This window comes from Scyliorhinus canicula, chromosome 21 (assembly GCF_902713615.1).
Source record: "Scyliorhinus canicula chromosome 21, sScyCan1.1, whole genome shotgun sequence".
NCBI lineage: Eukaryota > Metazoa > Chordata > Chondrichthyes > Carcharhiniformes > Scyliorhinidae > Scyliorhinus > Scyliorhinus canicula.
In genome coordinates, this window is record NC_052166.1 from 70,249,026 (window position 1) to 70,274,894 (window position 25,869).

Here is a 25,869-nt window from a genome sequence, read left to right on the forward strand (position 1 = left end):
CTCACCCACTTCCTCTGACTCCATGCATAAATTCCCTCTTTTGTCTTTGAGTGGGCCAATCCTTTCTCTAGTTACCCTCTTACTCCTTATATACGAATAAAAGGCTTTGGGATTTTCTTTAACACTGTTCACCAAAGATATTTCATGACCCCTTTTAGCCCTCTTTATTGCGCGTTTGAGATTTGTCCTACTTTCCCGATATTCCTCCAAAGCTTCATCAGTTTTGAGTTGCCTCGATCCTATGTATGCTTCCTTTTTCATTTTAGCTCGTCTCACAATTTCACCCGTCATCCATGGTTCCCTAATCTTGCCATTTCTATCTTTCATTTTCACAGGAACATGTCTGTCCTGCACTCTAAACAACCTTTCCTTAAAAGACTCCCACATTTCAAATGTGGATTTACCCTTAAACAGCTGCTCCCAATCCACATTCCCTAGCTCCTGCCGAATTTTGTTATAGTTGGCCTTTCCCCAATTTAGCACTCTTCCTTTAGGACCACTCTCGTCTTTGTCCATGAGTATTCTAAAACTTACGGAATTGTGATCGCTATTCCCAAAGTAATCACCGACTGAAACATCAACCACCTGGCCGGGATCATTCCCCAATACCAGGTCCAGTATGGCCCCTTCCCAAGTTGGACTATTTACACACTGCTCTAAAAAACTCTCCTGGATGCTCCTTACAAACTCTGCTCCATCTACGCCTCCAACACTACACGAATCCCATTCAATGTTGGGGAAGTTAAAATCTCCCATCACAACCACCCTATTGCTCCTACATTTTTCTATAATCTGTCTGCATATTTGTACCTCTACTTCATGCTCGCTTTTGGGAGGCCTGTAGTAAAGTCCCAACAATGTTACTGCACCCTTCCTATTTCTCAGCTCCACCCATATTGCCTCAGTGCTCGAAGCCTCCATAGTGCCCTCCGTAATAACAGCTGTGATATCATCTCTTGTGCTCCAGAACTTGCCGCATCCCTAGCCATGCTGTTCCAGTACAACTACCCAGAAATGTTGAAAATTGGTGGCATGGTGGTTAGCACTGCTGCCTCACAGCCCCAGGGTCTCGGGTTAACACTGCTGCCTCACAGCCCCAGGGTCTCGGGTTAACACTGCTGCCTCACAGCCCCAGGGTCTCGGGTTAGCACTGCTGCCTCACAGCCCCAGGTACCCCAGTTAGCACTGCTGCCTCACAGTGCCATGGACCCGGGTTAGCACTGCTGCCTCACAGCCCCAGGGACCCGGGTTAACACTGCTGCCTCACAGCGTCAGGGACCCGGGTTAACACTGCTGCCTCACAGCGCCAGGGACCCGGGTTAACACTGCTGCCTCACAGCCCCAGGGACCCGGGTTAACACTGCTGTCTCACAGTGCCAGGGACCCGGGTTAACACTGCTGTCTCACAGTGCCAGGGACCCGGATTAGCACTGCTGCCTCACAGCCCCAGGGACCCCAGTTAGCACTGCTGCCTCACAGCCCCAGGGACCCGGATTAGCACTGCTGCCTCACAGCCCCAGGGACCCGGGTTAACACTGCTGTCTCACAGTGCCAGGGACCCGGGTTAACACTGCTGTCTCACAGTGCCAGGGACCCGGATTAGCACTGCTGCCTCACAGCCCCAGGGACCCGGGTTAACACTGCTGTCTCACAGCCCCAGGGACCCGGGTTAACACTGCTGCCTCACAGCCCCAGGGACCCGGATTAGCACTGCTGCCTCACAGCCCCAGGGACCCGGGTTAACACTGCTGCCTCACAGCGTCAGGGACCCGGGTTAACACTGCTGCCTCACAGCCCCAGGGACCCGGGTTAACACTGCTGTCTCACAGCCCCAGGGACCCGGGTTAGCACTGCTGCCTCACAGCCCCAGGGACCCGGGTTAGCACTGCTGCCTCACAGCCCCAGGAACCCGGGTTAACACTGCTGTCTCACAGCGCCAGGGACCCGGGTTAACACTGCTGCCTCACAGCCCCAGGGACCCGGGTTAGCACTGCTGCCTCACAGCCCCAGGGACCCCAGTTAGCACTGCTGCCTCACAGCCCCAGGGACCCCAGTTAGCACTGCTGCCTCACAGTACCATGGACCCGGGTTAACACTGCTGCCTCACAGCCCCAGGGACCCGGGTTAACACTGCTGCCTCACAGTGCCAGGGTCCCGGGTTAACACTGCTGCCTCACAGTGCCATGGACCCGGGTTAACACTGCTGCCTCACAGCCCCAGGGACCCGGGTTAGCACTGCTGCCTCACAGTGCCAGGGTCCCGGGTTAGCACTGCTGCCTCACAGACCCAGGGTCCCGGGTTAGCACTGCTGCCTCACAGCCCCAGGGACCCCAGTTAGCACTGCTGCCTCACAGTACCAGGGACTCGGGTTAACACTGCTGCCTCACAGCCCCAGGTACCCCAGTTAGCACTGCTGTCTCACAGCCCCAGGGTCTCGGGTTAGCACTGCTGCCTCACAGCCCCAGGTACCCCAGTTAGCACTGCTGCCTCACAGTGCCATGGACCCGGGTTAACACTGCTGCCTCACAGCCCCAGGGTGTCGGGTTAGCACTGCTGCCTCACAGCCCCAGGTACCCCAGTTAGCACTGCTGCCTCACAGTGCCATGGACCCGGGTTAGCACTGCTGTCTCACAGCGTCAGGGACCCGGGTTAACACTGCTGTCTCACAGCCCCAGGGACCCGGGTTAGCACTGCTGCCTCACAGCCCCAGGGACCCGGGTTAACACTGCTGCCTCACAGTGCCAGGGACCCGGGTTAACACTGCTGCCTCACAGTGCCAGGGACCCGGGTTAACACTGCTGCCTCACAGTGCCAGGGACCCGGGTTAGCACTGCTGTCTCACAGCGTCAGGGACCCAGGTTTGCACAGTGGTTAGCATGCGGTGTTGCCGCCGGTGACACTGTGCATGCGGTGTTGCCGCCGGTGACACTGTGCATGCGGTGTTGCCGGCGGTGACACTGTGCAGGCACGGATCCCGCGGCGCACAGTTTGCGCCGGGATCTGCAGCTGGAGTGGTGCGAATCGCTCCAACGCCGTGCTGCCCCCTGGAGGGGCCAGAATTAGTCGTGTGAGCGGCCCGTTCACACCGTCGTAAAACGCAACATAGTTTACGAGGGTGTGGACACTCTGCCACGGGATTGGAGATTCCCGCCCCTGGTATCTGTGGTTTCAGATGTAGGGTCTGGCTCTGAGTTGCAGGGAAATCAGGATTCTGACTCTGATATTCTTTCTTTCCTCTGTCATTAGGTGATTGAAAACTGTCCAGTGGGAGGAATCCAGGTGAAGGTGGATGATTATGGAGTCAGGCGTGTCAGTGGTGTAGAGACGGAGTACGGAACAATCCAGACTACCTGTGCGATTAACTGTGCAGGTGTGTAACAATAAGCAGCAGATACTCCGTCCAGAGCTGGAAATGCTGACCTTATTACTGGACGTTCCAGTTCCTGCAGCAAGTGTTGTAATGGGAATAGAGAGGATCCCAGATTGTGTCCAGAGTTGTGCAGGTCAGGATGATTGGCCACGCTAAACTGTCGCAAAGGTGAGGTGGGGTTAGGGGAGGGGCTAGGGGCAGGGGATTGTGCCTCGGTAGGGTGTCAATCGAAGCAAGGGCCAGTGTGGATGGGCTGAATGGCCCTCTTCTTTGCTGTGGGATGTCAATAGGATGCAAATTCCAATTATCCCTCAGTACTGACCCTCTGACAGTGCAGCATTCCCTCAGTACTGACCCTCTGACAGTGCGGCACTCCCTCAGTACTGACCCTCTGACAGTGCAGCATTCCCTCAGTACTGACCCTCTGACAGTGCAGCACTCCCTCAGTACTGACCCTCTGACAGTGCGGCACTCCCTCAGTACTGACCCTCTGACAGTGCGGCACTCCCTCAGTACTGACCCTCTGACAGTGCAGCACTCCCTCAGTACTGACTCTCTGACAGTGCGGATCTCCCTCAGTACTGACCCTCTGACAGTGCAGCACTCCCTCAGTACTGACCCTCTGACAGTGCGGCACTCCCTCAGTACTGACCCTCTGACAGTGCGGCGCTCCCTCAGTACTGACCCTCTGACAGGGCAGCACTCCCTCAGTACTGACCCTCTGACAGTGCAGCACTCCCTCAATACTGACCCTCTGACAGTGCAGCACTCCCTCAGTACTGACCCTCTGACAGTGCAGCACTCCCTCAGTACTGACCCTCTGACAGTGCAGCACTCCCTCAGTACTGACCCTCTGACAGTGCGGCGCTCCCTCAGTACTGACCCTCTGACAGTGCGGCACTCCCTCAGTACTGACCCTCTGACAGTGCAGCACTCCCTCAGTACTGACCCTGTGATAGTGCAGCACTCCCTCAGTACTGACCCTCTAACAGTGCAGCACTCCCTCAGTACTGACCCTGTGATAGTGCAGCACTCCCTCAGTACTGACCCTCTAACAGTGCAGCACTCCCTCAGTACTGACCCTCTGACAGTGTGGAACTCCCTCATTAGCTCCTCCTCAGTCCTTCAATGCCGGCACCAACCTGGATTCTGTAGCAATGACTGAGTCTGAGATGCTTCCATATAAGCGTCTCCGAGCCATTCGGAGCTAATGTTAAAATACTGGATTCAATTGGACAACATGAAAGATCAGCGAGGGTGTCAGTAACTGGGATCAAACTGTTGGCAGATATGGAGGTTGTCTGTGACGTGGACTGAAGGGGCTGAATGGCCGGTTTGTTGTAATCGGTGAGCGACTCTCCCTTTGCTGTAATACCAAATCTTCAGCAGCTGAGAGAAGTGGGAGAGCAAGTTTTGAAGAGGATAGAAGCAGTCGGCAGAGGGACATCAATAAGTTAATGTGGGTGGCTAAAGATTTGGCAGTTTGAGTGTAAGCTGGGAAAATGTGAACCTTTCCACTTTGGGAGGAAGAATAGAGGAGGAGAATGTTATTTAAATGAAGCGAGATTCCAGAACTCTCCTATTTCAGATGGAAATGAGGATAAAGTCTTTCAATCGGAGGGTCGTAGTCTGGCCTCCAGAGGACGGTGTGGCCTGTGTCATTCAAACAGGTTTTTATGGCTGAGTTGGATAGTTTCTTGACTGACGAGGGAGTCAAATAGTGTCGGGATATACAGGAGAGTAGAGGCAAAAATTAGACCAATTATAATCTTAACAAATGGTGGCGCAGGTTCGAGGGGCGAATTGGCCTATTCTGCTCCTAATTCAGATGTTCATATGTCGCGACCCTGCGAGATTGGAATTGAGGTGAGCTGCTGGTTGCTAAATGGCCAGCAGAGAGCAGTGTTTACCAGGATTGCTGTAACTGACTCACTTTGTTCTGTTCAGGTGTGTGGGCTCGGGCACTGGGCGCTTTGGCAGGAGTCAATGTGCCTCTGATCGGCATGCGGCATGCTTATGTGGTGACCGAGCGGATTGAAGGAATCCAGGTAGGTGCCAGGGGTGGGGCAAGGGTGGGGGGCAGGAGGAGGTGGGGGGGGGGGGGGGCTGCACCTGGCCTGTCCTGTGATTCCTTGGTGCAGGGTTGTGTTAGATTCCTCTTTGTGATTTGGTTTGAAAGCACACTGACTTCCCTCTTGTGAAGGCACTGACCTTGTGCGAGTTACAGACCCCTTTGGCGTTCAGTTCCTCATTGATTAACCCCTCCTCGTGGTATTCAGCTGTGGAGAGCATCAAAGACCATTCGACCTTGTCCTGGCCGAACATTGAACACACTTTGCAGCAGGTATCACTGGGCGGAAGGCGGAGATATCGGCTGCCGTTATCCCTTCCTCACTGTGACTTTCACCAATTCAATGTCACAAAGTATTTCACAACCAAGGCTGTACTTTTAAAGTATAATCACAGGAATGACTCAGGAATGCACAGTTACCGAGCCCTCCCTCAATGGGAGCATCTCAACCTTCACTTGCACAGATAGGGACAGTGTAGAGGGAGCTTTACTCTGTATCTAACCCCGTGCTGTACCTGTCCTGGGAGTGTTTGATGGGGACAGTGTAGAGGGAGCTTTACTCTGTATCTAACCCCGTGCTGTACCTGTCCTGGGAGTGTTTGATGGGGACAGTGTAGAGGGAGCTTTACTCTGTATCTAACCTCGTGCTGTACCTGTCCTGCGAGTGTTTGATGGGGACAGTGTAGAGGGAGCTTTACTCTGTATCTAACCCCGTGCTGTACCTGTCCTGGGAGTGTTTGATGGGGACAGTGTAGAGGGAGCTTTACTCTGTATCTAACCCCGTGCTGTACCTGTCCTGGGAGTGTTTGATGGGGACAGTGTAGAGGGAGCTTTACTCTGTATCTAACCCCGTGCTGTACCTGTCCTGGGAGTGTTTGATGGGAACAGTGTAGAGGGAGCTTTACTCTGTATCTAACCCCGTGCTGTACCTGTCCTGGGAGTGTTTGATGGGGACAGTGTAGAGGGAGCTTTACTCTGTATCTAACCCCGTGCTGTACCTGTCCTGGGAGTGTTTGATGGGGACAGTGTAGAGGGAGCTTTACTCTGTATCTAACCCCGTGCTGTACCTGTCCTGGGAGTGTTTGATAGGGACAGTGTAGAGGGAGCTTTACTCTGTATCTAACCCCATGCTGTACCTGTCCTGGGAGTGTTTGATGGGGACAGTGTAGAGGGAGCTTTACTCTGTATCTAACCCCGTGCTGTACCTGTCCTGGGAGTGTTTGATGGGGACTGTGTAGAGGGAGCTTTACTCTGTATCTAACCCCGTGCTGTACCTGTCCTGGGAGTGTTTGATGGGGACAGTGTAGAGGGAGCTTTACTCTGTATCTAACCCCGTGCTGTACCTGTCCTGGGAGTGTTTGATGGGGACAGTGTAGAGGGAGCTTTACTCTGTATCTAACCCCGTGCTGTACCTGTCTGGGGAGTGTTTGATGGGGACAGTGTAGAGGGAGCTTTACTCTGTATCTAGCTCCGTGCTGTACCTGTCCTGGGAGGGTTTGATGGGGACAGTGTAGAGGGAGCTTTACTCTGTATCTAACCCTGTGCGGTACCTGTCCTGGGAGTGTTTGATGGGGCCAGTGTAGAGGGAGCTTTACTCTGTATCTAACCCCGTGCTGTACCTGTCGTGGGAGTCTTTGATGGGGACAGTGTAGAGGGAGCTTTACTCTGTATCTAACCCCGTGCTGTACCTGTCCTGGTAGTGTTTGATGGGGACAGTGTAGAGGGAGCTTTACTCTGTATCTAACCCCGTGCTGTACCTGTCCTGGGAATGTTTGATGGGGACTGTGTAGAGGGAGCTTTACTCTGTATCTAACCCCGTGCTGTACCTGTCCTGGGAGTGTTTGATGGGGGCAGTGTAGAGGGAGCTTTACTCTGTATCTAACCCCGTGCTGTACCTGTCCTGGGAGTGTTTGATGGGGACAGTGTAGAGGGAGCTTTACTCTGTATATAACCCCGTGCTGTACCTGTCCTGGGAGTGTTTGATGGGGACAGTGTAGAGGGAGCTTTACTCTGTATCTAACCCCGTGCTGTACCTGTCCTGGGAGTGTTTGATGGGGACAGTATAGAGGGAGCTTTACTCTGTATCTAACCCCGTGCTGTACCTGTCCTGGGAGTGTTTGATGGGGACAGTATAGAGGGAGCGTTACTCTGTGTTTTTAACTCCTGTTACATACACCCTTTCTGTGTTTTTTATTTCTCTTCCAGAATATGCCAAATGTTCGGGACCATGACAGCTCTGTGTATCTCCGGCTCCAAGGCGATGCCCTGTCTGTTGGTGGATACGAGCCAAACCCAGGTTTCTGGGAAGAGGTGAGAGGTTTGAACTGAAACCAGCTGGGAGTCTTGCAGTTGTCTATGCAGCACCTTGTCAAAGACCTTCTGGAAATCTAAATAAATCACGTCCACTGATCTACTTTGGCTAACTTCCTTGTTACTTCCTTAAAGAATGCTCACAGATTTGTCAGACATGACCTCCCTTTGACAAAGCCGTACTGACTCAGTCCTATTTTACCATGCACTTCCAAGTACTCCGCAATCTCATCTTTAATAACAGACTCTAAAATCTTAAAGTCAAGCTAACCGGCCTATATTTTCCCGTCTTCTGCCTCCCTCCCTTCTTAAACAGGGATGTTACATTAGCCACTTTCCAGTCCTCTGGGACTCTTCCTGCCTCCAGTGATTCCTGAACGATCGTCACCAATGCCTCCACAATCTCCTCAGCAACATCTTTTAGAACCCTGGGGTGTATTCACCTGAAGACCTCCTCCTGCTCCTATCTTCTATTTCTCTACGTATCCCACTAAGTTCTGTGAATGTCCCTTTAGCTGGGACTAAATACAACTCCTGATGAATCATCTATACTCCAGGGAATCTCCAGAAATCAAACACTATTCCACTAACTCTTTATCTGTAACCAAGTCAGTGGTTGGAATTAATGATTACCTCACCATTTACGACTCTCTAATTACAGCTTTATCAGGCACTCTGCCTGTATGTATTTCAAACCAAGGTCTTTGAGTACATTACTGCAACAGAATATAAAATATAACAATTTCTGCATTCATCACAAGGTAACAATCATCATAGAACATAGAACAGTACAGCGCAGTACGGGCCCTTCGGCCCTCGATGTTGCGCCGACCTGTGAAACCATCTGAAGCCTATCTGACCTACACTATTCCATTTTCATCCATATGTCTATCCAGTGACCACTTAAATGCCCTTAAAGTTGGCGAGTCTACTACTGTTGCAGGCAGGGCGTTCCACACCCCTACTACTCTCTGAGTAAAGAAACTGCCTCTGACATCTGTCCTGTATCTATCACCCCTCAATTTAAAGCTATGTCCCCTCGTGTTGGTCATCACCATCCGAGGAAAAAGACTCTCACTGTCCACCCTATCTAACCCTCTGACTATCTTATATGTCTCTATTAAGTCACCTCTCAGCCTTCTCCTCTCTAACGAAAACAACCTCAATTCCCTGAGCCTTTCCTCGTAAGACCTTCCCTCCATACCAGGCAACATCCTAGTAAATCTCCTCTGAACCCTTTCCAAAGCTTCCACATCCTTCCTATAATGTGGTGACCAGAACTGCACGCAGTACTCCAGGTGCGGCCGCACCAGAGTTATGTACAGCTGCAGCATGACCTTGTGGTTCCGAAACTTAATCCCCCTGCTTATAAAGGCTAGCACACCATATGCCTTCTTAACAGCCCTATTAACCTGGGTGGCAACTTTCAGGGATTTATGTACCTGGATGCCGAGATCTCTCTGTTCATCTACACTACCAAGAATCTTGCCATCAGCCCAGTACTCTGCATTCCTGTTACTCCTTCCAAAGTGAACCACCTCACACTTTTCCGCATTAAACTTCATCTGCCACCTCTCAGCCCAGCTCTGCAGCTTATCTATGTCCCTCTGTATCCTATAACATCCTTCAGCACTATCCACAACTCCACCGACCTTCGTGTCATCTGCATATTTACTAACCCATCCTTCTACACCCTCTTCCAGGTCATTTATAAAAATGACAAACAGCAGTGGCCCCAAAACAGATTCTTGCGGTACACCACTAGTAACTGAACTCCAGGATGAACATTTGCCATCAACCACCACCCTCTGTCTTCTTTCAGCTAGCCAATTACTGATCCAAACCACTAAATCACCTTCAATTCCATACTTCCTTATTTTCTGCAATAGCCTGTCCACATCAACAGCTTTACCCTGATCCACCTGTTTGGTCACCGTCTCAAAAAACTCAATAAGGTTTGTGAGGCATGACCTACCCTTCACAAAACCGTGTCGACTATTGCTAATCAACTTGTTCTTTTCAAGATGATTATAAACCCTATCTCTTATAACCTTTTCCAACATTTTACCCACAACCGAAGTAAGGCTCACAGGTCTATAATTACCAGGGTTGTCTCTACTCCCCTTCTTGAACAAGGGGACAACATTTGCTATCCTCCAGTCTTCCGGCACTATTCCTGTCGACAAAGATGACATAAAGATCAAGGACAAAGGCTCTGCAATCTCCTCCCTGGCTTCCCAGAGAATCCTAGGATAAATCCCATCTGGCCCAGGGGACTTATCTATTTTGACATTTTCCAAAATTGCTAACACCTCCTCCATTTGAACCTCAATTCCATCTAGCCTGGTCGACTGAACCTGAGTGTTCTCCTCGACAACATTGTCTTTCTCCAGTGTAAACACTGATGAAAAATATCCATTTAACGCTTCCCCTATCTCCTCTGATTCCACACACAACTTTCCACTACTATCCTTGATTGGCCCTAATCTTACTCTAGTCATTCTTTTGTTCCTGAAATCAGTAAAGATTGAACAGGCTGAGGTTCCTTTTCCAAAAACAGGAAGGCTGAGAAGTGACCTTATTGAGGTCCTTAAAATTCTGAAGGGGGTTTCGATAGGGTCGCGTAGAGAAGAAGATTTCATTTGTGGGAGAGACCAGAATTAGCGTGAGGAATATGCAATAGTCACGAATAAACCCAATGCCCAATGAAGAATTGAAGAGAAACAGCTTCACTCAGAGTGCGGGAAGATTCTGGAACTCTCTTCCACAAGGAGTGGCTGAGGGAAATAATATCGATGAATTCAGGGGCCAACCATAGAATCACAGAGTTGATGCAGAAGGAGGCCATTTGGCCCATTGTATCCGCACTAGCTCTCCAAATGAACAATTCAGCTAGCGCCTTTCGCCTGCTGTATCTCCGTAACCCTCTACATCCTTCCTGTTCCATTAATAGTCCAGATCCCTCTTAAATGCCTCGATTGAATCTGTCTCTACCACACTGTCAGGCAGCGCATTCCAGATCCTAACTCACTGCACAAGAAAAGTTCTTTTCATGTCTCCACTAACATGTGAAGGAGAAATGAACAGAAGGATAAGGTGATTGGTTGAGATGAAGAGGGAATGGGTGGGAGGATCATGTGGAGCAGCAATACCAGCACAGAACAGATGGGCCAAATGGTCTGTTTTTGAGCTGTGAATACAGTGTAAGATCTGTGGGTGGAATCCATAATTGGGAAGGTGTTATTGGCTGTTCCTTTGGGACGGTCCTGCTCGTATCTTCAATTTGCTGTCTTGTTGCAGGTTTCAGATAAATTTGCCTTTAGCCTCTTTGACCTGGACTGGGACATCTTCACACAGCTGATTGAAGGAGCAATCAACCGTATCCCAGCCCTGGAGACCACGGGAGTCAAGTCAACTGTGTGTGGCCCAGGTACAGATGAGATCAATAACAGTGCAGTGAGCGTCTGGCTTGAGGTGGAGTGGAGTTTATATTTATACCTTTCCAAACCTGTCCAGGTGCCCCCTGTCCAGTGTGAGCTCAGCACTAACCCTCACTGACCTTATTCCCCTTTCAAACTTGGGTTCTGGGACTCGGTCAATGTGAGGCAACTCAAGACAGACCGGGATTGCAGCATGGGATCTTTCTAGTCTGGTCCACTCACGACCTCAATGTACCAATGGGAGGTCAGGGAAATTAGAGGGAGAGGTTCTGAGATTGTCTTTTACTGAATCAAGGGGCCTCAGTCAAGAGGACATTTCCTCAGTTACACACTGTCACGGGGGGGGGGGGGGACATTTCCTCAGTTACACTCTGTCACGGGGGGGGGGGGGACATTTCCTCAGTTACACTCTGTCACGGCGGGGGGGGGGGACATTTCCTCAGTTACACCCTGTCACGGGGGGGGGGGGGGACATTTCCTCAGTTACACTCTGTCACGGGGGGGGGGGGACATTTCCTCAGTTACACCCTGTCACGGGGTGGGGGGGGGGGGGGGACATTTCCTCAGTTACACTCTGTCACGGGGGGGGGGACATTTCCTCAGTTACACTCTGTCACGGGGGGACGGGACATTTCCTCAGTTACACCCTGTCACCGGGGGGGGGGGGGGGGGGGGGGGGGGGGACATTTCCTCAGGGTTTTGAAAGCTCCAAAGTGAATCATGGAGTTCACCTGACCTATAACTGTTTATTGAATTTGGTTAGGATGAGAAGAGCCTTTCAGATGTTATTCAACAGACTTCTGAGGCGCTTTTAATTTAAAAAAAACTTTTCGATGAATTTAGTTAACATTTGTATAAACACACACAGTAAGACTTTTTATCAACTACAACATAAAGACCCCACACAGCTACGGTAAGCTATGTCTAATCCTTCATGAATCCCCCCCCATAATTGCTCCAATTCAATAACAAAATCCAAGTAAAACCAGAAACCCCTTTTCAAGGGCTTGCCCAGGAGATTGCATTTTTACTGGTATAAAGTTAGTGATACTATTGTTCCCCTTTTCAAACAGCCGGTTTGATTCCTTCCAGAAAGCTATTATCTCTTCTACGTTATCAAGCTGTCTGGAAACAGCTTTTAGAATGAAGATCGAGAGACGCCTCTTTCAACCTGTGCAGTTCAAACCAGTCCAAAACTCAAAGCAAATGTAAAACTTAGAGCCACAGCCCAGCCCCACCCACACAATGACATTACTGAAGCCATGTGATAAGACAAAAACATTTCTTAAAGGGACTCTCCCATGATCAGTTACACTCTGTCATGGGGAAGATTCCTTAGTGTAGGGTTTCGGTGTTGATCATGTAGATCCTCATCTGTCACTCCCTAACCCAGTTATCCTACACCACTGGCTGAAGGTTGAAGCAAACTATCCCTTGGGATAGGAGATGGTCAACTCCTTGAACTGGAACTTCTCCATCTCTGGGGTGGAGAACAGAGTCTGAATTGTCATTTTACTAGTGGTGAATACAGATTTTAAAGTCAGATTGTAAATACTGTCAATCTGTTTTATACGATCGCTGATTTAGGGTGTGGTTTGTGTTTTATACAATCATTGATTTAGGGAGCGGTATGTGTTATATACAATCACTGGGTTAGGGAATGGTCTGTGTTATATACAATCACTGGGTTAGGGTGCGATTTGTGTTTTAAACAATCACTGGGTTAGGGAGCGGTCTGTGTTATATACAATCACTGGGTTAGGGAGCGGTCTGTGTTATGTACAATCACTGGGTGAGGGTATGGTCTGTGTTTTATACAATCACTGGGTGAGGGTATGGTCTGTGTTTTATACAATCACTGGGTGAGGGTATGGTCTGTGTTATATACAATCACTGGGTTAGGGTATGGTCTGTGTTATATACAATCACTGGGTTAGGGTATGGTCTGTGTTATATACAATCACTGGGTTAGGGTATGGTCTGTGTTATATACAATCACTGGGTTAGGGTATGGTCTGTGTTTTATACAATCACTGGGTTAGGGTATGGTTTGTGTTTTATACAATCACTGGGTTAGGGTGCGGTCTGTGTTATATACAATCACTGGGTTAGGGAATGGTCTGTGTTATATACAATCACTGGGTTAGGGAGCGGTCTGTGTTATGTACAATCACTGGGTTAGGGTGCGGTATGTGTTATATACAATCACTGGGTGAGGGTATGGTCTGTGTTTTATACAATCACTGGGTGAGGGTATGGTCTGTGTTTTATACAATCACTGATTTAGGGTGTGGTTTGTGTTTTATACAGTCACTGGGTTAGGGTGCGGTCTGTGTTATATACAATCACTGGGTTAGGGAGCGGTTTGTGTTATATACAATCACTGGGTTACGGTGCGGTTTGTGTTTTATACAATCACTGGGTTACGGTGGGGTCTGTGTACAATCACTGGGTTACGGTGGGGTCTGTGTTATATACAATCTCTGGGTTAGGGAGCGGTTTGTGTTATACACAATCACTGGGTTACGGTGGGGTCTGTGTACAATCACTGGGTTACGGTGGGGTCTGTGTTATATACAATCACTGGGTTACGGTGCGGTTTGTGTTTTATACAATCACTGGGTTACGGTGGGGTCTGTGTACAATCACTGGGTTACGGTGGGGTCTGTGTTATATACAATCACTGGGTTAGGGAACGGTCTGTGTTATATACAATCACTGGGTTAGGGAATGGTCTGTGTTATATACAATCAATGGGTTAGGGAGCGGTTTGTGTTATCTACAATCACTGGGTTAGGGGGCGGTATGTGTTATATACAATCACTGGGTTAGGGTATGGTCTGTGTTTTATACAACCACTGGGTTAGGGAGCCGTCTGTGTTATATACAATCACTGGGTTAGGGAGCGGTCTGTGTTATATACAATCACTGGGTTAGGGTGCGGTTTGTGTTTTATACAATCACTGGGTTAGGGTATGGTCTGTGTTATATACAATCACTGGGTTAGGGTATGGTCTGTGTTATATACAATCACTGGGTTAGGGTATGGTCTGTGTTATATACAATCACTGGGTTAGGGTATGGTCTGTGTTATATACAATCACTGGGTTAGGGTATAGTCTGTGTTATATACAATCACTGGGTTAGGGTGCGGTCTGTGTTTTATACGATCACTGGGTTAGGGGGTGGTTTGTGTTTTATACGATCACTGGGTTAGGGAGCAGTCTGTGTTTTATGCGATCACTGGGTTAGGCGGTCTGTGTTTTACACAATCACTGGGTTAGGGGGTGGCCTGTGTTTTACACAATCACTGGGCCAGGGGGCAATTTGTTTATTGTCACGTGTACCAAAGTACAGTGAAAAGTATTTTTCTGCGAGCAGCTCGAACAGATCATTTAGTACATGGAAATAAAAGAAAATAAAAAGAGAATATATAATAGGGCAACACAAGATCCATAATGTCAATACATAGTCACTGGCATCGGTTGAAGCATACAGGGTGTAGTGTTAATGAGGTCAGTCAATAAGAGGGTCATTTAGGAGTCTGGTGACAGTGGGGAAGAAGCTGTTTTTGAGTCTGTTCCTGCGTGTTCTCAGACTTCTGTATCTCCTGCCCGATGGAAGAAGTTGGAAAAGTGAATACGCCGAGTGGGAGGGATCCTTGATTATGCTGCCCGCTTTCCCCCAGCAGCAGGAGGTGTAGATGGAATCAATGGATGGGAGGCAGGTTCGTGTGATGGACTGGGCGGTATTCACGACTCTCTGAAGTTCCTTGCGGTCCTGGGCCGAGCAGTTGCCATACCAGGCTGTGATGCAGCCCGATAGGATGCTTTCTATGGTGCATCTGTAAAAGTTGGTAAGGGTTAGTGTGGACATGCCGAATTTCCTTAGTTTCCTGAGGAAGTATAAGCGCTGTTGTAGCATCGACGTGGGTGGACCAGGACTTATTTTTGGTGATGTGCACCCCGAGGATTTTTTTTTCTCATAAATTTAGATTACCCAATTCATTTTGTCCAATTAAGGGGCAATTTAGCGTGTTCAATCCACCTAACCTGCACATCTTTGGGTTGTGGGGACGAAACCCACGCAAACACGGGGAGAATGTGCAAACTCCACACGGACAGTGACCCAGAGCCAGGATCGAACCTGGGACCTCGGCGCCGTGAGACTGCAGTGCTAACCACTGTGCCACTGTGCTGCCCTTCCAGGAATTTGAAGCTGTTAACAATCTTCACCTCGGCCCCGTTGATGCAGACAGGGGTGTGTACAATAATTTTAGGAGGACAAGTTACGATTACTGGGTGATGGAGCAGCCTGTGTATATGCGGGTACTTGGTGAGGGTGCAGCCTGTGTATATGCGGGTACTGGGTGAGGGTGCAGCCTGTGTAAATGCGGGTACTGGGTGAGGGTGCAGCCTGTGTATATGCGGGTATTGGGTGAGGGAGTAGTCTGTGTATATGCGGGTATTGGGTGAGGGAGCAGTCTGTGTATATGCGGGTACTGGGTGAGGGAGTAGTCTGTGTCTATGTGGGTATTGGGTGAGGGAGCAGTCTGTGTATATGCGGGTACTGGGTGAGGGAGCAGTCTGTGTATATGCGGGTACTGGGTGAGGGAGCAGTCTGTGTATATGTGGGTATTGGGTGAGGGAGCAGTCTGTGTATATGCGGGTATTGGGTGAGGGAGCAGTCTGTGTATATGCGGGTACTGGGTGAGGGAGTAGTCTGTGTATATGTGGGTATTGGGTGAGGGAGCAGTCTGTGTATATGCGGGTACTGGGTGAGGGTGCAGCCTGTGTATATGCAGGTATTGGGTGAGGGAGCAGTCTGTGTATATGCGGTTACTGGGTGAGGGAGCAGTCTGTGTATATGCGGTTACTGGGTGAGGGTGCAGCCTGTGTATATGCGGTTACTGGGTGAGGGTGCAGCCTGTGTATATGCGGGTACTGGTGAGGCTGCTGTCTGTGTATATACGGTACTGGGTGACGGGGCAGTCTGTGTACATGCGGGCACTGGGTGACGGTGCAGCCTGTGTATATGCGGGTACTGGGTGAGGGTGCAGCCTGTGTATATGCGGGTACTGGGTGAGGGTGCAGCCTGTGTAAATGCGGGTACTGGGTGAGGGTGCAGCCTGTATATATGCGGGTATTGGGTGAGGGAGTAGTCTGTGTATATGCGGGTATTGGGTGAGGGAGCAGTCTGTGTATATGCGGGTATTGGGTGAGGGAGCAGTCTGTGTATATGCGGGTACTGGGTGAGGGAGCAGTCTGTGTATATGCGGGTATTGGGTGAGGGAGTAGTCTGTGTATATGCGGGTACTGGGTGAGGGAGCAGTCTGTGTATATGCGGGTACTGGTGAGGGAGCAGTCTGTGTATATGCGGGTATTGGGTGAGGGAGCAGTCTGTGTATATGCGGGTACTGGGTGAGGGAGTAGTCTGTGTATATGCGGGTATTGGGTGAGGGAGCAGTCTGTATATGCGGGCACGGGGTTAGGGTGCAGCCTGTGTTTATGCGGGTACTGGGTTAGGGAGCAGTCTGTGTATATGCGGGTACTGGGTGAGGGAGTCTGTGTTTATGCGGGTACTGGGTGAGGGTGCAGTCTGTGTATATACGGTACTGGGTGACGGGGCAGTCTGTGTACATGCGGGCACGGGGTTAGGGAGCAGTCTGTGTTTATGCGGGTACTGGGTTAGGGTGCAGTCTGTGTATATACGGTACTGGGTTAGGGAGCAGTCTGTGTTTATGCGGGTACTGGGTTAGTGGGAGAGTTAGCGTCTGCAGCATACCCGGTTGTGTGGGAGAGTACGTTCCTATAATACTGTTTTTTCTCATGGTAACAATGCCATTTTTTGTAGAGTCATTCACTGCTGACCACAAGCCTCTGATGGGGGAGGCTCCTGAGCTCAGAGGTTTCTACCTGGGATGTGGATTCAATAGTGCAGGTGAGGATGTCGATTTGTTTCATGTTTATTGCTCTGGCTTGACCTATTGATGTTAAGATCAGTGTTTGTGTCCGTGTGGATTTTGTACATTCTCCACGTGTTGGCGAGGGTTTCGGCCCCACGACCCAAAGACGTGATGAGAGCACAAAAGACAGGAGGTTACAGTGAGGAGCATTGCAGCACTGACCCTCTGACAGTACAGCACTCCCTCAGTACTGACCCTCTGACAGTACAGCACTCCCTCAGTACTGACCCTCTGACAGTGCGGCACTCCCTCAGTACTGACCCTCTGACAGTGCGGCGCTCTCTCAGTACTGACCCTCTGACAGTGCAGCACTCCCTCAGTACTGACCCTCTGACAGTGCTGCACTCCCTCAGTACTGACCCTCTGACAGTGTGGCATTCCCACAGTACTGACCCTCTGACAGTGCGGCACTCCCTCAGTACTGACCCTCTGACAGTGCTGCACTCCCTCAGTACTGACCCTCTGACAGTGCAGCACTCCCTCAGTACTGACCCTCTGACAGTGCAGTACTCCCTCAGTACTGACCCTCTGACAGAGCAGCACTCCCTCAGTACTGACCCTCTGACAGTGCGGTACTCTCTCAGTACTGACCCTTTGACAGTGCGGCACTCCCTCAGTACTGACCCTCTGACAGTGCGGCACTCCCTCAGCACTGACCCTCTGACAGTGCAGCACTCCCTCAGTACTGACCCTCTGACAGTGCGGCACTCCCTCAGTACTGACCCTCTGACAGTGCAGCACTCCCTCAGTACTGACCCTCTGACAGTGAGGCACTCCCTCAGCACTGACCCTCTGACAGTGCGGCACTCCCTCAGTACTGACTCTTTGACAGTGCGGCACTCCCTCAGTACTGACCCTGACAGTGCAGCACTCCCTCAGTACTGACCCTCTGACAGTGCAGTACTCCCTCAGTACTGACCCTCTGACAGTGCAGCACTCCCTCAGTACTGACCCTCTGACAGTGCAGCACTCCCTCAGTACAGACCCTCTGACAGTGCAGCACTCCCTCAGTACTGACCCTCTGACAGTGCAGCACTCCCTCAGTACAGACCCTCTGACAGTGCGGCACTCCCTCAGTACTGACCCTCTGACAGTGCAGCACTCCCTCAGTACTGACCCTCTGACAGTGCGGCACTCCCTCAGTACTGACCCTCTGACAGTGCGGCACTCCCTCAGTACTGACCCTCTGACAGTGCAGCACTCCCTCAGTACTGACCCTCTGACAGTGCGGCACTCCCTCAGTACTGACCCTCTGACAGTGCGGCACTCCCTCAGTACTGACCCTCTGACAGTGCGGCACTCCCTCAGTACTGACCGTGACAGTGCGGCACTCCCTCAGTACTGACCCTCTGACAGTGCGGCACTCCCTCAGTACTGACGCTCTGACAGTGCAGCACTCCCTCAGTACTGACCCTCTGACAGTGCGGCACTCCCTCAGTACTGACCCTCTGACAGTGCAGCACTCCCTCAGTACTGACCCTCTGACAGTGCGGCACTCCCTCAGTACTGACCCTCTGACAGTGCAGCACTCCCTCAGTACTGACCCCTCTGACAGTGCGGCACTCCCTCAGTGTCGGGTGTGCTTTGAGTGAGCCCTGAGATTGCTGACAAGACATCGCCCTCAGTAACACTGCTGAATGTACATTGTTGAGAAGCTGCAGTGAGGTTTTAGAGGTTTAACAGAATATTTGAGAGGTTTAAAGAACAGTAAATTAAATCTTTGGATTCTTCTTTCTCAGGAATGATGTTAGGTGGCGGATGTGGAAAGGAACTCGCTCATTGGGTCATCCACGGACGGCCAGAGAAGGACATGTTTGGTTATGACATTCGGTACGTGTCCTGGGAAAAATGATAATGCACTTTATCCAACAACAATATCAGCTAATCCATACCCCAGTGAGAGTCAGTGTGTGGGACCCGTACCCCAGTGAGAGTCAGTGTGTGTGGGACCCGTACCCCAGTGAGTGTCAGTGTGTGGGACCCGTACCCCAGTGAGAGTCAGTGTGTGTGGGACCCATACCCCAGTGAGAGTCAGTGTGTGTGGGACCCGTACCCCAGTGAGAGTCAGTGTGTGTGGGACCCGTACCCCAGTGAGAGTCAGTGTGTGTGGGACCCGTACCCCATTGAGAGTCAGTGTGTGTGGGACCCATACCCCAGTGAGAGTCAGTGTGTGTGGGACCCATACCCCAGTGAGAGTCAGTGTGTGTGGGACCCGTACCCCAGTGAGAGTCAGTGTGTGTGGGACCCGTACCCCAGTGAGAGTCAGTGTGTGTGGGACCCGTACCCCAGTGAGAGTCAGTGCGTGTGGGACCCGTACCCCAGTGAGAGTCAGTGTGTGTGGGACCCATACCCCAGTGAGAGTCAGTGTGTGTGGGACCCGTACCCCAGTGAGTGTCAGTGTGTGTGGGACCCGTACCCCAGTGAGAGTCAGTGTGTGTGGGGCCCGTACCCCAGTGAGAGTCTGTGTGTGTAGGACCCATACCCCAGTGATAGTCAGTGTGTGTGGTACCCGAACGCCAGTGAGAGTCAGTGTGTGTGGGACCCGTACCCCAGTGAGTCAGCGTGTGTGGGACCCATACCCCAGTGAGAGTCAGTGTGTGTGGGACCCGTACCCCAGTGAGAGTCAGTGTGTGTGGGACCCGTACCCCAGTGAGTGTCAGTGTGTGTGGGACCAGTACCCCAGTGAGAGTCAGTGTGTGTGGGACCTGTACCCCAGTGAGAGTCAGTGCGCGTGGGACCTGTACCCCAGTGAGAGTCCGTGTGTGTGGGGCCCGTACCCCAGTGAGAGTCAGTGTGTGTGGGACCCGTACCCCAGTGAGAGTCAGTGTGTGTGGGACCCCTACCCCAGTGAGAGTCAGTGTGTGGGACCCATACCCAAGTGAGAGTCAGTGTGTGTGGGACCCATACCCCAGTGAGAGTCAGTGTGTGTGGGACCCGTACCCCAGTGAGAGTCAGTGTGTGTGGGACCCGTACCCCAGTGAGTGTCAGTGTGTGTGGGACCCGTACCCAGTGAGAGTCGTGTGTGTGGGGCCCGTACCCCAGTGAGAGTCAGTGTGTGTGGGACCCGTACCCCAGTGAGAGTCAGTGTCTGGGACCCGTACCCCAGTGAGAGTCAGTGTGTGTGGGGCCCGTACCCCAGTGAGAGTCAGTGTGTGTGGTACCCGTACCCCAGTGAGAGTCAGTGTATGTGGGACCCATACCCCAGTGAGAGTCAGTGTGTGTGGGACCCGTACCCCAGTGAGAGTCAGTGTGTGTGGGACCCGTACCCCAGTGAGAGTCAGTGTGTGTGGGACCCGTACCCCAGTGAGAGTCAGTGTGTGTGGGACCCGTACCCCAGTGAGAGTCAGTGTGTGTGGGACCCGTACCCCAGTGAGAGTTAGTGTGTGTGGGACCCCTACCCCAGTGAGAGTCAGTGTGTGTGGGATCCGTACCCCAGTGAGAGTCAGTGTGTGTGGGACCCGTACCCCAGTGAGAGTCAGTGTGTGTGGGACCCGTACCCCAGTGAGAGTCAGTGTGTGTGGGACCCGTACCCCAGTGAGAGTCAGTGTGTGTGGGACCCGTACCCCAGTGAGAGTCAGTGTGTGTGGGACCCGTACCCCAGTGAGAGTCAGTGTGTGTGGGACCCGTACCCCAGTGAGTGTCAGTGTGTGTGGGACCAGTACCCAGTGAGTGTCAGTGTGTGTGGGACCCGTACCCCAGTGAGAGTCAGTGTGTGTGGGACCCGTACCCCAGTGAGAGTCAGTGTGTGTGGGACCCGTACCCCAGTGAGAGTCAGTGTGTGGGACCCGTACCCCAGTGAGAGTCAGTGTGTGTGGGACCCCAGTGAGAGTCAGTGTGTGTGGGACCCGTACCCCAGTGAGAGTCAGTGTGTGTGGGACCCCTACCCCAGTGAGAGTCAGTGTGTGTAGGACCCATACCCCAGTGAGAGTCAGTGTGTGTGGGACCCGTACCCCAGTGAGAGTCAATGTGTGTGGGTCCCGTACCCCAGTGAGAGTCAGTGTGTGTGGGATCCATACCCCAGTGAGAGTCAGTGTGTGTGGGTCCCGTACCCCAGTGAGAGTCAGTGTGTGTGGGACCCGTACCCCAGTGAGAGTCAGTGTGTGTGGGATCCATACCCCAGTGAGAGTCAGTGTGTGTGGGTCCCGTACCCCAGTGAGAGTCAGTGTGTGTGGGACCCGTACCCCAGTGAGAGTCAGTGTGTGTGGGTCCCGTACCCCAGTGAGAGTCAGTGTGTGTGGGACCCGTACCCCAGTGAGAGTCAGTGTGTGGAACTCCTCCAATCATAGAAACACCCATCAACATTAACTTTCACCTGCAATCTACAGCTGTTGAGCTCAAACTCCAGTTAATGCATCTGTCCCTCCCACTCTCTCCTCGCCTACACTCCCTCTCTCTATCCCAGTCTCTCCTATCCCAGTCTCTCTCTCTCTATTCCAGTCTCTCTCTCACTCACGATCCCAGTCTCTCTCTCTCTATCCCAGTCTCTCTCTCTCTATCCCAGTCTCTCTCTCTCTCTCTCTATCCCAGTCTCTCTCTCTCTCTCTATTCCAGTCTCTCTCTCTGTGTCCCTGACTCTCTCTCTCTATCCCAATCTCGCTCTCTCTCGATCCCAGTCTCTCTCTCTCTATTCCAGTCTCTCTCTCTCTATCCCAGTGTCTCTCTCTCTCTCTCTCTATCCGTCTCTCTCTCTCTATTCCAGTGTCTCTCTCTATTCCAGTCTCTCTCCGGGTCCCAGACTCTCTCTATCCCAGTCTCTCTCTCTCTCTCTCGATCCCAGTCTCTCTCACTCTCTCCCAGTCTCCCTCTCTCTCTCTATCCCAGTCTCTCTCTATTCCAGCCCCTCTCTCCGTGTCTCAGACTCTCTCTCTCTCTATCCCAGTCTCTCTCTCTCTCGATCCCAGTCTCTCTCTCTCTCTCCCAGTCTCCCTCTCTCTCTCTCTATCCCAGTCTCTCTCACTCGATCCCAGTCTCTCTCTATCCCAGTCTCTCTCTCGATCCCAGTCTCTCTCTCTCTCTCGATCCCAGTCTCTCTCTCTCTCTCTATCCCAGTCTCTCTCTCTCTATCCCAGTCTCTCTCTCTCTCTCTATTCCAGTCTCTCTCTCTGTGTCCCTGACTCTCTCTCTCTATCCCAATCTCTCTCTCTCTCGATCCCAGTCTCTCTCTCTCTATTCCAGTCTCTCTCTCTCTATCCCAGTGTCTCTCTCTCTCTCTCTATCCGTCTCTCTCTCTCTATTCCAGTGTCTCTCTCTATTCCAGTCTCTCTCCGTGTCCCAGACTCTCTCTCTCTATCCCAGTCTCTCTCTCTCTCGATCCCAGTCTCTCTCACTCTCTCCCAGTCTCCCTCTCTCTCTATCCCAGTCTCTCTCTATTCCAGTCCCTCTCTCCGTGTCCCAGACTCTCTCTCTCTATCCCAGTCTCTCTCTCTCTCTCGATCCCAGTCTCTCTCTCTCTCTCCCAGTCTCCCTCTCTCTCTCTCTATCCCAGTCTCTCTCTCTCGATCCCAGTCTCTCTCTATCCCAGTCTCTCTCTCGATCCCAGTCTCTCTCTCTCTCTCGATCCCAGTCTCTCTCTCTCTCTCTATCCCAGTCTCTCTCTCTCGATCCCAGTCTCTCTCTATCCCAGTCTCTCTCTCTCGATCCCAGTCTCTCTCTCTCGATCCCAGTCTCTCTCTCTCTCTCGATCCCAGTCTCTCTCTCTCTCGATTCCAGTCTCTCTCTCTCTCTCGATCCCAGTCTCTCTCTATCCCAGTCTCTCTCTCTCTCTCTCTCTCGATCCCAGTCTCTCTCTATCCCAGTCTCTCTCTCTCTCTCGATTCCAGTCTCTCTCTCTCTCTCTCGATCCCAGTCTCTCTCTCTCGATCCCAGTCTCTCTCTATCCCAGTCTCTCTCTCTCTCTCTCTCGATCCCAGTCTCTCTCTATCCCAGTCTCTCTCTCTCGATCCCAGTCTCTCTCTCTCGATCCCAGTCTCTCTCTCTCGATCCCAGACTCTCTCTCTCTCGATCCCAGTCTCTCTCTCTCTCTCAATCCCAGTCTCTCTCTCTCTCTCTCGGTCCCAGTCTCCCTCTCTCTCTCTCTATCCCAGTCTCTCTATTCCAGTCTCTCTCTCCGTGTCCCAGACTCTCTCTCTCTATCCCAGTCTCTCTCTCTCTCGATCCCAGTCTCTCTCTCTCTCTCCCAGTCTCCCTCTCTCTCTCTCTATCCCAGTCTCTCTCTCTCGATCCCAGTCTCTCTCTCTCTCTCTATCCCAGTCTCTCTCTCTCTCTTGATCCCAGTCTCTCTCTCTCTCGATCCCAGCTTCTCTCTCTCTCTCGATCCCAGTCTCTCTCTCTCTCTATCCCAGTCTCTCTCTCTCTCTGTATCCCAGTCTCTCTCTCTCTATCCCAGTCTCTCTCTCTCTTTCTCGATCCCAGTCTCTCTCTCTCCCAGTCTCTCTCTCTCTCTCGATCCCAGTCTCTCTCTATCCCAGTCTCTCTCTCTCTCTCTATCCCAGTCTCTCTCTCTCAATCGATCCCAGTCTCTCTCTATCCCAGTCTCTCTCTCTCTCTCTATCCCAGTCTCTCTCTCTCGATCGATCCCAGTCTCTCTCTATCCCAGTCTCTCTCTCTCTATCCCAGTCTCTCTCTCTCTGTATCCCAGTCTCTCTCTCTCTATCCCAGTCTCTCTCTCTCTCTCGATCCCAGTCTCTCTCTCTCCCAGTCTCTCTCTCTCTCGATCCCAGTCTCTCTCTATCCCAGTCTCTCTCTCTCTCTCTATCCCAGTCTCTCTCTCTCTCTCGATCCCAGTCTCTCTCTATCCCAGTCTCTCTCTCTCGATCCCAGTCTCTCTCTATCCCAGTCTCTCTCTCTCTATCCCAGTCTCTCTCTCTCTCTCGATTCCAGTCTCTCTCTCTCTCTCTCGATCCCAGTCTCTCTCTATCATAAGACCATAAGACATAGGAGTGGAAGTAAGGCCATTCGGCCCATCGAGTCCACTCCGCCATTCAATCATGGCTGATGGGCATTTCAACTCCACCTACCAGCATTCTCCCTGTAGCCCTTAATTCCTCGCGACATCAAGAATTTATCTATCTCTGCCTTGAAGCCATTTAGCGTCCCGGCTGTGGTGATCACAAGTTAACCAGATGCAACACAACTGAGCGACCACTAGAGGGAGCACGGGAGAGCCATATAAATAGATCAGGACAGGAAGTGAGGACACTACACAGCAGGCGGGCTGGTAAGCAGGACACACAGCAAGCAAAGCTGGTAGTTAGCACTGGAAGGTAGTTCTAAGTCGAGCTCTGGAAACTGAACGAACTCACAATAAAGCATCTTCTCCACATTTGAGACTACGAGCTTTATTAAGACACGAGGAACAACACATGGTACCAGCAGTGATTTCAGGACGCTTACGACAGGACAACTCAGCTGCAGATACAGAAAGCACAAAATGGCATGGAAATCTCCTACTGGACATTTGACTGGGGAAGACATCGCTAATTCGAGGATGTGGCATGGATACCCACCTCAGCTGGACACGACTGGTAATGTAAGAAATGTCTGGAAAAGGTTTAAACAAATGTTCGATTTTTATCTCATAGCTAATGATGTAGCAGAAGCCTCAGACAAAATTAAAATAGCAATTCTCATCGAAGGGCCTGTCAATAGGAAAGTGTATAATGGATTTAAACACTCAAAAGGTGAAGACAGGAACAGCTTACAAACGTTACTAAACAAATTTGAAGAGTACTGTGAGAAATTTGAACAGCAAGGCATGCTCACAGTCCAACCTGCACAGAGACTGAGTGATGCAAGACTTAAAAAAATCACAAAAAGATCAGGAAATCGCGAATGCACAGTACAGATCAAAAAGAAGAAATAACATGAATTTTTCACAAAGCCAAAACGCTGAAATCCAGTCCAGATCGGAAAGAAAAGGTAACTTACAACTTTTAGAAAGAAAAAACGCTGAAATCCGCGATAAAATGGCGTCGGAGCACATTTTGCAGTCTCTGGTAAGCAAAGAACTACAAATCGCGTCTGCGCATGCGCCGGAACCGGAAGTCGCGCATGCGCCGGAACCGGAAGTCACGCATGCGCAGTTTACAAAAGATCGCGGCGCCGATCGTTATGCGCATGCGCAAGCCGTGCATGCGCAGTCAAAAAAAGTCTTCGTCGCGGACCGTCATGCGCATGCGCAAGCCGCGCATGCGCAATGGACACCGAACCGCACAAGGAAAGAAAGCCGATTTGCGCATGTGCAAGTCGTTCCTACGCGTGACGTCATGACGTCTGAGAATCCTGACCACGCCCACTTAAAAGGGAAATGCCCGAAAATTGAAAACAAGACACTTAAAGTGGTAAAACCAAATTTTCTTGCCTCAGAACACAGAAAAACGCCTGAACTTAAACCAACAGAGAAAAACAACTTGCACAAAACCTTGGAAAAAGCTGCCTTCACCACACACAGTGAAGCGAACAAAAAGAATTCCGAAACAACAAAAGATGATTTGTTTTTCGACGATTACCTCTCAGACATGGCTGAGTCAGTCGGATATGCTTATCACAGCATCAGCGACACGGTCGCAAAGCACAACACGAACCAACTCGTGGTAGATGAATCCAACCAAGATGATTTGGTTTTCAAAGAATACTACTCAGACATGGCTGAGTCAGTCGGATATGCTTATCACAGCATCAGCGACACGGTCGCAAAGTTCAACACGAATCAACT

The 25,869-nt window shown here is 51.1% G+C and overlaps 1 protein-coding gene across 1 annotated transcript in view; it reads left to right on the forward strand.

Annotated features, from left to right (window-relative positions):
- Positions 1-25,869, forward strand: part of sardh (sarcosine dehydrogenase) — a 357,516-nt gene that overhangs the window by 263,991 nt on the left and 67,656 nt on the right. Inside the window, exons 5-10 of the mRNA XM_038781905.1 lie at positions 3,247-3,370; positions 5,318-5,418; positions 7,647-7,751; positions 11,052-11,181; positions 17,045-17,131; positions 18,896-18,986. Of these exons, the coding sequence (XP_038637833.1) occupies positions 3,247-3,370; positions 5,318-5,418; positions 7,647-7,751; positions 11,052-11,181; positions 17,045-17,131; positions 18,896-18,986 (638 nt within the window). The remainder of the gene's footprint in view (positions 1-3,246; positions 3,371-5,317; positions 5,419-7,646; positions 7,752-11,051; positions 11,182-17,044; positions 17,132-18,895; positions 18,987-25,869) is intronic.